At 43.0% G+C, this 13171-nt stretch overlaps 1 protein-coding gene across 8 annotated transcripts in view; it reads left to right on the forward strand.

Moving 5' to 3' along the window:
• The first annotated feature begins 4720 nt into the window (after positions 1-4720).
• Positions 4721-13171, forward strand: part of hectd1 (HECT domain containing 1) — an 81897-nt gene continuing 73446 nt past the window's right edge. For 6 of the 8 annotated variants that reach the window (XM_072568974.1, XM_072568981.1, XM_072568979.1 and 3 more), the window contains exons 1-2: positions 4721-4875; positions 5582-5845. In XM_072568974.1, coding sequence (XP_072425075.1) covers positions 5706-5845 — 140 coding nt within the window. In that variant the 5' untranslated portion in view covers positions 4721-4875; positions 5582-5705. Of the gene's footprint in view, positions 4876-5029; positions 5133-5240; positions 5259-5581; positions 5846-13171 lie in introns of those variants that run through there. The other 2 variants (XM_072568975.1, XM_072568976.1) reach the window with 2 other exon arrangements.

Raw genomic sequence — 13171 nt, forward strand, 5'->3', positions numbered from 1 at the left:
TAAAGTTACATCAGGGAGGCTTCGGCTGGGTGTTTTTCTCATCCTTTAATTCTAAAATCAGAGGAGTCGCTATACTCATCCAGAAGAATCTCAAATTTCAGCTGCTAGACCAAATTAAGGACGAATATGGGTGTTTTGTGATCCTTACAGGATTTTGAAGGTATCTTGTCCCCAAGCATATCTGCTCAAATTTTTAACGGATACACTTTCCAGATTGGTGGCCCTTGGAGCATGCCATACGATTATAGGGGGAGACTTTAACTGTCTTATAGACCCCGGGGTTTTGTGGGCATATCCCTGCAATCCAGGTGGACTGAGTGGGAGATGGGGTTGGTGGTTGTGTGGAGATGTCTTCACCCTGAGGGTAGGTACTTCACCTTTTTCTCTAATCTACACAAGTGCTACACTAGGATTGCTCCATTGGCCTTTTTGAATTCAGTGCTGTCCTGTGGAATTGGAAACAGCCATTTCTGATCATGCGACAGTGTACATGGAGGTCAAGGCAGGAGGTAACGGGACATGCTCGCGGCATTGGCACATGGATCCTTTCCTCCTGAAAGATAGCAACTCTGCTGAGTATTTTTCGCAGAAATTTAAAATGTTTTGGGATATTAATTCAGGTACGGCCAGTAACCCGTTGGTGTTCTGAGAGACTGCCAAGGCCTATGCAAGGAGTTTAATTATTTCTTACTCAGTGACCTGGAAGCGGCAGAGGGGAGAGTAGCAGCGAATGCTTGAGGCCTGGCTGAAGGCAGTCGAGACAGTATACTTTGACCAAGTTGCAGTGGATAACAGCCCTCAGGGGTACTCTGAATGCTGCACTCAGCCAGACAGCAAAGAGGGAGATCTCCTTTACGAAACAGTGGTTATTTGAGTATGTTAATAAACTGAATAGATGTCCAGCATATCTGGCCAGAAAGAAGAGTGCCCCCAATCTATCACATCAGAGAGTGTGCTGGTACTCTCACCTGCGATTCCAAAAATGTTAACACGGCATTCAGGAAAATCTACTCTGAATTGTACCGGTCGGAGAGCTGCGAGGACAGATTGGTGAAGATGGAGTCCTTTTTTAAGATCTTGGACCTCCTAGGTGTAACTTCGGAGCAGGTGTCTCTTTTGAATGTCCCTCTGACGATCCAAGGGATACAGAAGGCAGTGACGCAGCTCCAGAGTGATAAAGTTCCTGACCCAGATGGATTTCAGGGCAAGCTTTATAAAATGTTTATAAACATACTGGCCATTGGACATGTACAATAATTCATACAGTCAGGACTGCCTCCATCCTCTCTGAGAGAAGCTAATATCTCTCTTATTCTTAAGAGAGGGGAAGCTCCAGAGGATTGTACTTTGTACAGGGCCATATCGCTATTAAACGTGGATTTCAACATTTTGTCAAAAATACTGGGGTTGACGTTGGAGAAGGTCTTGTCCTTCACTGTAAAGGAGGACTAACAGGTTTTATTCGGGGTCACAGGTCTTCTCACAACATTAGAAGAGTACTGAATATGGTCCAGGTGTGCCAGTAGGGATCAATTCCGGCCAGGCTTGGGATTCTCCCTGGATGCAGAGAAAGTGTTTGGCAGGGTAGAGTAGCTGTAACTCTTTTATGTCTTGGAACGGTTTGGTCTTGGAGGGGTCTTTGCAGGTGGGTGGCAGTGTTATATAGTGACCCTAAGGCAGCTGTTCTCGCTAATGGTATAAGGTCTGACAACTTTACTATTGATACAGGCAACCAACAAGGGTGCCCCTTTGCACCATTGCTATTTACATTAGTGTTTAAGCTGTTGGCAGAGGCTACCCGGAGGAACCACAATATAATTGCCCTGAAGGTAGGATCAAGAGGGCATAAGATCACCGTTTATGTAGATGATGTCCTTCTTTTTCTAACTAACCCGACAGTATCTATGGCCAGTTTAATACAAATGATTAATTTATTTGGTTCTTTCTCAGAGCATAAAATATCAATTTTATGAATTCAGAGGCCATGCCTATGGAGAGTCTCGTAAGAGTACCTGATTTTGGGGGTGGAATCCGATTCCCTTTCAGTGGTCACAGGGAGGTTTCCTGTATTTAGGAATTTTTATCACCCCAGCCTTCGATCAATCATATAAAACTAATTTTGTGCAGTTGCTAGAGAAGATAAGACAGGACCTTCAGCGATGGGAGGATCTTCCGATATCTTGGTTAGGTAGAATGGCTCTGGTTTAAAGGAATGTTCTTTGAGGTTTATGATATACCATGTGAATGCTTCCTTTGATGCTGCCCAGGCAAGCGCTACGGAGGCTTAACAGTTGGCTCGGATCTTTTATCTGGTGTCACAGGCAGCCTCTAATTAAGCTTGCCAAATTGCAGCTTCCACAGTGGATGGTAGGGTGTGGACTTTCCAGATTTTAAGAAATATCAATTAAGTTCCCTATTTTCCTATGTGGCTGATTGGGCTTGCCAGGACCGGAGGTCAATTTGGCAGGACATTGAGGCCTCCCAGGCAGAATGCCCCCTCATTAATTTGTTGTTTATGGGCAAGATGAGGACTATAATGGACTATTGCAGAAATCCAATTGTTCTTCACATGGTTAAAGCATGGAGAAGGATGCAACAAGGTGAGGGCAATTTACAAAAAAACTTCCCCTTTTACTCTTACAGTAGGAATGACAGGATTCTGGCCAGGATCGATGGATTCTGGCTTTAGGCTCTGGGAGTCCAGAGGAGTTTCCTGTCTGGGAAATTTATTTGAGGGGGAGGTCCTGATGTCTTTTGAGCAGCTGAGCCAGAAATATGAGCCATCGAGGAGGGACCTCTTTCATTATTTTCAGATTATGGACTTTATACAGAAAAGCATTATAAGTCTGAGGTGGAGAGGAGAGTACTTCGTTCTGCGAGTACTCTTTCGGTCAGCTTAGTGTCTTGAAGGTCAGCTGTACGATATCTGGACTCAGGAATTGGGGGTGGAGATCTCATCAGAGACATGGGAGGATTTTTGGAAGAAAATAAGGAAAATTTTGATTTGTAACAGAACGCAGGCTATGCAACGGAAGGTACTCCACAGGGCTTATCCGGCACTGAGGCAGGAGCATCCCTAATATACCCCAAATCTAAAATGGATATTGGTACTCTTACTCATTGCTTGTGGTCATGCCACAGGCTTCGTAGGTATTGGTGCGCTATAACGGGTGTTTTGGAAGGGGTTTTGGGAACCAAGGTCAAGGTAGAGCTGGTGTCTCTCCTCTTGGGTTTGCTGAATCTTTGGACGCTCATGGGAAGAAACTGTTCAATATTCTTTCATATTGTGCGAGAAAGAACATTCTGATGAGCTGGGTGTCGGAAAATCCCCCAGGACTCTCAGGGTACCGTAGGTTAGTTGTGGAGCACATCCTCCTGGACTTCCTTACAAGTATGATACACCAGAAAACGGAACTTTTTAAATCGGACGTGGTGGCCCTTTTTGAACTATATGGACGCAAACTTGTTGGCTATCATGGCCAGGGCCTTTTTGTAGTCATGAGGGCTGTGTCTGGCAGGCCAGGGGCCCCTGGGAGGAAGAATTCTGCATAAATACAGGTATGCCAACCGATGCTCCCAGTGATGGAAAGCTTTGGTGGGGTTGTGCTGTGTATTGTAACTTTATTTAGTTTAATTTGCCTTGGTTCAATTCAATTGAATATAGTTTTTTTTAAAAATTATTTATTGTAGTATGGGTAGGGTTTTTCTTTTTTTTCCCTTTTAAACTGTTTGTGGAGTAGAGTAGTAGTTTGTTTAATGTTATTGTTATATTAAAAGATTGTTAAACTATTTTGTAAAAAATTCAAAATCCTTTTCTCAATAAAAATATTTACAGAAAAAAGGCAGTGGGGTTATTCACCCATTGTTGGAGTTTGGGTTAATGTTCAAGTAGTCCTATTTTCTCAGAATAACTGTTTTAAGAATAAATGGCACTACGATGAAGGAAATTGGTTGAGGGGTGAATGTTGGCTGGACATTCCTACAGTACTTGGAAAAAATGCCATTTAGCCGAACAGCATCTAAAAATCTAATGAAAAGCTGCACCAGTAGTACATAAATCACGTCTTTGTAAGACTGAGTCAAAAGGAACACGTTATCTCAAACTTTCTTGACCTCACCTGAACCAGTTTTAAGTGGTTGTCACTTCTATATTGTAGGTAGTGTGGCAGCCAATTTGCAGGTAGTGATTCAGCACAAACAGAGCGAGGATAATGGTCAGATAATCTGACTTTGTGATGCTGACGGAGACATAAACGCTCGTCAACCCCTCTCACTCTTCTTCGAAAGGGTATGTTGGGGTCTGTTCATGCGTGCATCTGCACTCAAAAAAAAACTCACCTGAACCCTGCTTTTGCAAACGGAGCCAAAAATAACTTCTCCGGAATACCACACTACTTTATAACCTCAAATGAAAAACAAAACACGAAATAAACACGTTTTGTTTTCACAGCTCGAGCGATGAAATCAATTCAACGGTCACAAGGCGTTAATTTTTGAACTCACCCGTGATGTGTTTCAGAGGAGGGCGAAACGAGTGCGTGTTTGTTTTATCTCTAGTTTCCCCTCCCAAGATTAAACATAAACACACGAAGAGACGTACGAGGTTTGACGTTTGTGGGAAGGCCGTGGCATTTTGTTGTCGCTCCCCGAGGTGAAGGGGAGGAACGGACGCTCCTCCTCCTCCGCATTCGGTGCCTGGAGCTCTGGCCTCGGCCGCACAACCAGGAGCTGCCGTCGGCCTCTGTCTCCCCCCCCCAACCAACCAACCAACCAACCAAACACAGTGGGCCAGCCTGGGGCGGGCCGAGCTGGAGGATGTGCTGCTGCGGTGACTCTCGGGCCGCCCCGTCCCCAAGCCACAAATAGATCGAGCCGGTCAGTGAGTGAGGAAAATGCCGCCTTGGGGGAAGGGGAATCGCTTTCAGGCCCCGGAGTTTTCTGTGTTTTTTTTGGGCGGGGGGGGAAGGTGAGGTGGGAGTCGGCTTGATCACGCCAGGCCTGACGGGATGACGGTCAAAATTTAGCCGCAGGGCCCTGGAGGCCTAGTCAGGGAGGTCGGGCTGACGGACGACGGAGCACGGGGCTGCTCCCTTTTCTCTCTCTCTCCTTCTCTTCCGCCCCCCAATCGCCAGGCAAGGCCGAGTCCCTTTGTGCGCCCGCCGGGAGGATGGAGCTGAAGCGAGGCCCAGGCCGCTCGGGTGACTCAGGTTTTAGTGGGCCCCATCGGCCTCGGTGACCACCTTGCAGCAACCCCGCGGGTAGGTGGGGGGTGGGAGGCCTGGGCCTGGGCCTCTTCTCTCACCTCCTTCCACCTCACCCACCCACCGTGAGGCGGCTGTTGTGTAGCGATCGGCCTGGGCAATGGCAATACCAATCCGCCGGCTTTAGCCCGATTATGTTTAAATGGCGGCTCCCGAGCCGGGGAGGGAGGGAAGTGCCTTAATTTCGGCTGGAAATCGCTTGCCCAACTTTTCAGGGTTTTTTTGGGGGGGGGGGGTGGAAATTGATGAACCGAAATACACACAGAGGAGGGGGAAAATATGTTAACGTGCTATTTCCTTGTGTTTTTTTTTGGTTTTAGATTAATTGGGACCAGTTGTGGAAACAGTGATTTTCTCTTCCCGGGGACTTTGTTATCCAGTCTCCCAGCGCTAGGAGAACATTAGTCGGGGAAACTGTCAGGGATTGTAGAGGCCTCCCTCATCATGGCCGATGTGGATCCCGATACGTTGTTGGAATGGCTACAAATGGGCCAGGGAGACGAAAGGGACATGCAGCTCATAGCCTTGGAGCAGCTGTGTATGCTACTTCTCATGTCTGATAATGTGGACCGTTGTTTTGAAACGTAAGTTTTCTTTTTTTAAAAAAAAACAAAACCATACGCTGTCGGTGTTTTCCTGTTGACTTTTTACTGGTTCCCAACTTCGACTGGAGCATTTAAAAAAAAATCAGGAATTTTATTGGTGTTACTTTAATCCTATCTCTTAAGTGACGCGTTGGAAGGCAGAACAAAGCTATGAAGCACCCAGGAATTCCACAATGTTTCAGATCTGCGTTTCGATGGCTTCACCAAAGTTTATATTTTATGAACATGTCTGAACTGGTATTGTTCACGGTCTGCAGTATAAGTGGCCGCCCAAGGGGAGTGGATATTACTGCACATAGAATTGCTTTAGGTTGGGAAGAGCAAGAGTTATGTGATATGTATTTACTTTTGACCTTGGAAGACAGGAATTTTTATGGTATTAAACATTGTTAGAAATAGTCAGTTTGTTTTTAAGAGTCACTTCTGATATTGATTCAATGAGAAAGTTTGAGATTTGGACTTCCTGGCAGTACACATGCATTACATTCTGGGAAGTTTCATGACCATTAATGTTAGCAAAAATATCAATACATCTTAAGAGTCAGAATCGTACGTCATGGAAACAGACCCTTTGGTCCAATTTCTAGTCCTTTTTTTATGCTTTTATAATCTTGCAGTTTTTGATTGACAGTTCTGTTGGTGCTGATAGCCTAGAGTGTCTGCTTGATGCTCCATTTTCAGATGCTAGATCTCTTAAGATTCTATTCCGTTTATCAGTCATGGACAGATTCACCTGTGGCGACAGCACCATACTAAATGAGATGAATCATAAGAGATCTAGCATCTGAAAACAAAATATTGAGCAGAAATTCTAGGGCATCAGCAGCAAAGAACTGACTGCCATTACAAACCGTAAGACTACAAAACCATAAGAAGTAGCATCAGGAGTTGGATGGTTTAGCCCCTCCAGTCTGCTGTGCCATTTTATAGCATCATGCTGATGCAACATTCCTCACATCCACTTTCCTGCCCTTTCTCCATAACCCTTATTCCCTTACTGATCAAAAATCAGTTGATGTCAGCATTAAATATATGCAAAAGGACCTATGTCCCCACAGCTCTCTGTGGCAAGGAGTTCCAAAGGCTCTCACCCCTCTGAGAGAATAAATTCCTCCTCATCTAAGTTTTAAATTAGCACATCTTTATTCCAAGACACTGTCTCTGGTCCCAGACTCTCCCATGTGGGAAACATTCTGTCATCATTTATGCTGTAAAGCCCCTGAGGAATCATATGTCGCAGTGAGATCGCCTTCTTATTCTTTTAATGTGATTCTTTCAATTCTTAGTGATCAGAATTGCGGCCTCTTTAAACATCATAAGACTTGACTTTTTGTGAGGTACCATAGCAAATACAACATATCTACTGGTTCTCCTCTGTCCACTCTGTTTAAGACTTCCTCATTATGATTATTCAGATATGATTTCCCTTTTAGAAAGCCACACTGAGCCTGCTAGATTAGACTGATTTTCCAATGTGCTGCTGTTAATTCCTAATAGGCCTATGGCTAACTGCTTTTCCCTCCCTTTTTTTCAAAAGGGATTACACATTAGCAGTTTTCCAATCCTGTGGTACTTCTCAAGAACCCGAGCCTTTTATTGGAAAATTACTACCAATGCATCCACTATCTCTGTAATGACTACTTTTCTGATGCTGTGGACGTAAGCCATCAGGGCCAGGGTACTCCTCTGCCTGTAGCCTCCTTCGTCTGTCCAGCACTACTTCTCTAGTGATGGTGACAGTTGTTAATTCCTCCCCTGTATTCTTTACCATTGATGGGATGTCTGTGGTATCTTCCACTGTCGACTGATGCAAAATATCTGTGACTTTCTATCATTTCCTTACTCCCCACAACTATTTCACCAGATTCATTTTCTAAGGGGTGCATCTTCACTTTGATCTCTCACTTCCCTTTTTATATATGTTAAGAAGCTCTTATTGTCAGCTTTTGATCTTTGCTAGTTGGCCCTCAGGGTTGACTTTTTTTTCTTTTCTCCTTTTTTTTTGCTTTTTTAGCATATCCTTCTTAAGTCACAGGATTAGTGTTTGTTCACTAAAGTGTCTAGGAGCAGTATCAAGTTTAACAAAAAAAGGGTAAGCCTGGTGGAGCAACACATCAAGTTTGCATGCATGCTAAAAGCAGAAGCACTTGCTAACCACAGAGACAAGTTATTCCCCCAACTTATGGATTAGATCAAAACCCTCTTGACCTCCAACATCCGGTTGCAAATGGTGGGCAAGAAATAAATATGAACCATTGAAGTCTCCACTCACCACCTCTTTCTCAAAGTTTAGCACATTGGTATAAATGACAAGGCTGAAGCATTTGCAATGATTTACCACCATGAGGATAAAAAAACAAAAACAACTAAATAATATGCCGTTTCTCAACAGTATGAAATTAAGAGGACTTTAAACTAAACAGAGAGGGAGAGTTCAGGAGAAGGGAAATGTAGACTTAAAAGCAAAAAAAGATGCAGGGCAGGTACTTGGATAATGATACCCAGAGTGGGACAGCAAGTGACAAGTGTGAAAGTATGTAAGAAAAAGCAGTAAATATACTCAAAGGGCAGAAATAAATGGTAAAAAGACAAAATTTAATGGATGTTAAATGTGTATCTTCATGGGAACAAAATAAATTTAATGGGACAAATAGAAGTTTAATGAGGATCACCTTAGTCATTAGAGATATAGTTAAGCAAAGGTTAAAGCTGGGAAGTAAATATTCAGAGGAATGTGACTTTTCATCGGCAAGGCTGGTGTGATCGTTTTTAATATGAGGTGGAATAAGTACGACAACAAGCAATTATCTCCTCAGATGAAGAATCCATCTGGGTGGAGGCAAGAAATAATGAGGGAGAAGGAGTAGGGTGAGAGTAGTCCACAGGACCCCTAATAGTAGTTATAGTGTAGGATAGAACTCATGACAGTATGTAGAAAAGGCAGTGGATTAATAATAGGTGCCTTTTAATCTTGTCGACTTATCAAATTGACAAATGTACCCAATGGAAATAATTCGTGGTGCATTCAGGGTAGTTTCTGAAGATATGTTGTGAATTCTATCAGGTTGCTTTGGATTTACTAATGTCCAATGAGATCAATTGAGTAAATGATCCGAGTAAAAGATCCTCTGGGGAACAGTGACGATACCATGGCATTATTTATCACTCAGTTTGAGAGTGAGAAACTTAGGTCAGAAACAACTGTGCTAAATTTAAATGAGGTTAATTCAGTAGGGATGAGGGTAGACAATAGAGAATAGACGCAGGAGTAGGCCATTCAGCCCTTCGAGCCTGCACCGCCATTCAATATGATCATGGCTGATCATTCCCAATCAGTATCCTGTTCCAGCCTTATCTCCATAACCCTTGACTCCACTATCTTTAAGAGCTCTATCCAATTCTTTCTTAAATGAATCCAGAGACTGGGCCTCCACTGCCCTCTGGGGCAGAGCATTCCACACAGCCACCACTCTCTAGGTGAAGTAGTTTCTCCTCATCTCTGTCCTAAATGGTCTACCCCGTATTTTTAAGTTGTGTCCTCTGGTTCGGCACTCCCCCATCAGCGGAAATATGTTTCCTCCTGCCAGAGTGTCCAATCCTTTCATAATCCTATACGTTTCAATCAGATCCCTTCTCAGTCTTCTAATCTCAAGGGTATACAAGCCCAGTCGCTTCAGTCTTTCCGTGTAAGGCAGTCCTGCCATTCCAGGAATTGACCTCGTGAACCTACGCTGCACTCCCTCAATAGCCAGAATGTCTTTCCTCCAATTTGGAGACCACAACTGTACACAGTACTCCAGGTGTGGTCTCACCAGGGCCCTGTACAGCTGCAGAAGCACCTCTTTGCTTCTATACTCAATTCCTCTTGTTATGAAGGCCAGCATGCTATTAGCCTTCTTCACGACCTGCTGTACCTGCATGCTTGCCTTCATTGACTGGTGGACAAGAACACCCAGATCTCTCTGAACAGCCCCTTTACCTAATTTGATACCATTGAGGTAGTAATCTGCCTTCCTGTTCTTGCCACCAAAGTGGATAACCAGACATTTATTCACATTAAACTGCATCTGCCATGCATCTGCCCACTCACCTAACTTGTCCAGGTCACCCTGTAATCTCCTAACATCCTCATCACATTTCACCCTACCACCCAGCTTTGTATCATCAGCAAATTTGCTAATGTTATTGCTGATACCATCTTCTATATCATTTACATATAATGTAAAAAGCTGCGGTCCCATCACGGATCCCTGCGGTACCCCACTGGTCACTGCCTGCCATTCCGAAATGGAGCCGTTAATCACTACCCTTTGTTTCCTATTAGCCAACCAAATCTCTATCCAATCTAGTACTTTGCACCCAATACCGTGTGCCCTAATTTTACTCACTAACCTCTTGTGTGGGTAGAGTTGGCTGGAGTGGCCTGGGAAAGGAGTTTTGTAAAAGGCTCAAAGGAACACCACAAATGGAACACCCTTTTTCACAAAACAAGGGAAAAAAGCAAACCGGTAATTATAGGCCGGTTAGCTTCATATCTGTCATTGGAAAAATTGTTAGAGTCCGTTGCAATTGTTAGTCAAGCATTTAGGAATGCAAAGTATCAAGCAGAGTCAACATGGATTCATGAAAGGGGAATCATGCTTGATTTAAAATTTTATTAGAATTCTTGAGGTAACAAACAATGTAGCTAAATGGAAAGACATTCAGTAAGGTACTGCATGTAAAACAGTTGCATTAAATGAGTGCCCGTGTGTTGGGGGCAGCATATTAACATAGATAGAAACGATGGAGAGTGTGGGATATAGAGGGCATTTTCAGGATCACACCCTGTAACCAATGGAGTGCCACAACTATTTGCAATATGTGTTAATAAATTTGAGGGAATTAAATGTGCCATCGTCAAGCTTGTGGACGACAAAAATAGGTAGGAAGGCAAGTGAGGATGACTTGGAGTCTATGGTGGAACGTAGACACAAGTTAAGCAAGTGGGCAAGCACTTGGCTGATGAAATGTAACATGGGAAATAGTGCAGTTGTGTACTTTGACAGGAAGAGCAGAAGAACTGAACGTTTAAATTGTGCGACTGCAGAATACAGCACACAGATTTGGAAATTCTTGTGCGTGAATCCCAATGCTAGCATCCAAGTTCAGGGAATAGGGAAGATAAATGGATTGTTTACTTCATTTCAAAGGAAATCAAATTTTAAAAGTAGAAAGGTCTTGCTAAAGCTATACATGATGCAGTTCGACTACAGCTGGAAAATTGTGAAAGATTCTGGTCCCCAGCCTTGGAGTTCTGAAGAAGGGTCACTGGGTCTGAAACGTTAGCTCTGCTTTCTTGCCACAGATGCTGCTGGACCTGCTGAGTTTTTTTTTCCAGTAATTGTTGATTTCCAAACCAAAAGTTTTTGAACCTAGAATGCAGTTGCTTTTTTTTTTGCCTGCAAATGTGTTTGGACAGTTTTTCTTGATTTTCCTAGAATTTAGAATGAGAAGTTATTTACAAGTGCAATTCCTAGGTTACACTTTTAGCTGAAGTGAGTATGATTAATATCTCATGCCTATTCTCTTTATTTTTGTTTATTTGAATCCAGATGTTTCCTTTCTCAGGTAAAATCCGTGCCTTCCCTCCTTGCTTTTCTTTCAGACCTTCTGTGGCCAGGTTTTAGGAATTTCCAACATTTTAAGCTTCTCATCCATTATTTTTCTTGCACTCCAAGGTGCTTTGTGAAATTATTTTCCACATTAGAACATGGAGCAGTACAGCACAGGAAAAGACCCGTGTCTGTGCTGAGCATGATGTACTTTAAATGAACCTATATACCTGAAAATGGTCCGAAAAACCCTATTCTCTGCCTCTAATTAACTACACTATTGCATTTAAACTATTGAATTCGCAATTTTCAAAGTTTTTGAATGTGTTTTATTTTACTGTTCTAGATCTTTGTGTAATAATAATCCCCATTTTGGGCTCCTGGGTTTGAATACCACCACAGCAGCTGGTGGAATTTGAATTCAGTAAAAATTTGGAATGAAGAGTCTCTGAAGATGACTATGAAACCATATTGATTGTTGGGCGAACTCATCTGGTTCATTAATGTTATTTGGGGAAGGAAACTGCCATTCTTACCTGGTGTCGACTACGTGTGATTCCAGGCGCACGGCAGTGTGATTGACTCTTAACAGTCCTGTAGGGTGGGCAATAAATTCTGGCCTGGTCAGTGACACTGTCATCCCGTAAATAAAGATTTAAAAAAATTAATATTAAAACTTTCATCAATTTCTCCCCATTCAAAATCTCTCCTTTTTTGGGTGCTTTGTGATCAATCTTAACGAGATTGAGAACTCGCTGTAGTGCCATTGGAATGAGTCAACAGTAAATTTTAATGATCACTGACCTGTTTTGAATTGTTTCAATCTTGTTTCGCTGACATTAAAAGAACAATGAAAACCAGATGGATGACATTACTGTGGCCAAACTTGTGTTCTGAAGCTGCGTGTTTGCCTTCTGTTTTTGTCTCTTTGTTTAGCCTCTTCTCAAAGCAGATGGATGACTTCATCACGAGTCTGCCAAAGTTTTACCAGAGCTGAAATTACAAACTGTTTTAACAGGATTTTTCTTCTTAGAGCCATAGAATTGTCCAGCATAGAACCAGACCCTTCGGTCCAACTCACCCATGCTGACCAGGTATCCGAAATTAATCTAGTCCCATTTGGCCCATATCCCTTTAAACTCTTCTTGTTCATGTACCCATCCAGATGCCTTTTAAATGCTGAAATTATACCAACCTCCACCACTCATCTGGCACCTCACTCCATACACCCACCACCCTCTACATGAAAAGGTTGTTCCTTCGGTCACTTTTATATCTTTCCCCTCACCTAAAAATTAAGCCCTCAAGTTTTGGACACTCACATCTTGGGGGGGAGAAAAAGACCTTGGCTATTCACCCTATGCATGCCCCTCATGATTTTATAAACCTCTATAAAGTCACCCCTCCCATCCTCTGACACTCTGCTCCAAGGAAAATAGCCCCAGTCTATTCCGTCACTTCCTAACAGCTCAAATGCAGTTGACTCTTAACTGCCTTCTGGGTTATTAGGGATGGACAATAAATGCTGTATAGCCAGTGACAGCCTCATCTAGTGAATAAATGAAAAACATCCTCCAATACCAACAAGTCCTTGTAAATCTTTTCTGCAACCTTTTAAGTTTCACAACATTTTTCCTACAGCAGGGAGCCCAGATTTGCATGTAGTATTCTAATAGTGGCTAAACCAATGTCCTGTACAGTGCAACATAAC

Source organism: Chiloscyllium punctatum, chromosome 4 (genome assembly GCF_047496795.1).
Source record: "Chiloscyllium punctatum isolate Juve2018m chromosome 4, sChiPun1.3, whole genome shotgun sequence".
NCBI classification, from domain to species: domain Eukaryota; kingdom Metazoa; phylum Chordata; class Chondrichthyes; order Orectolobiformes; family Hemiscylliidae; genus Chiloscyllium; species Chiloscyllium punctatum.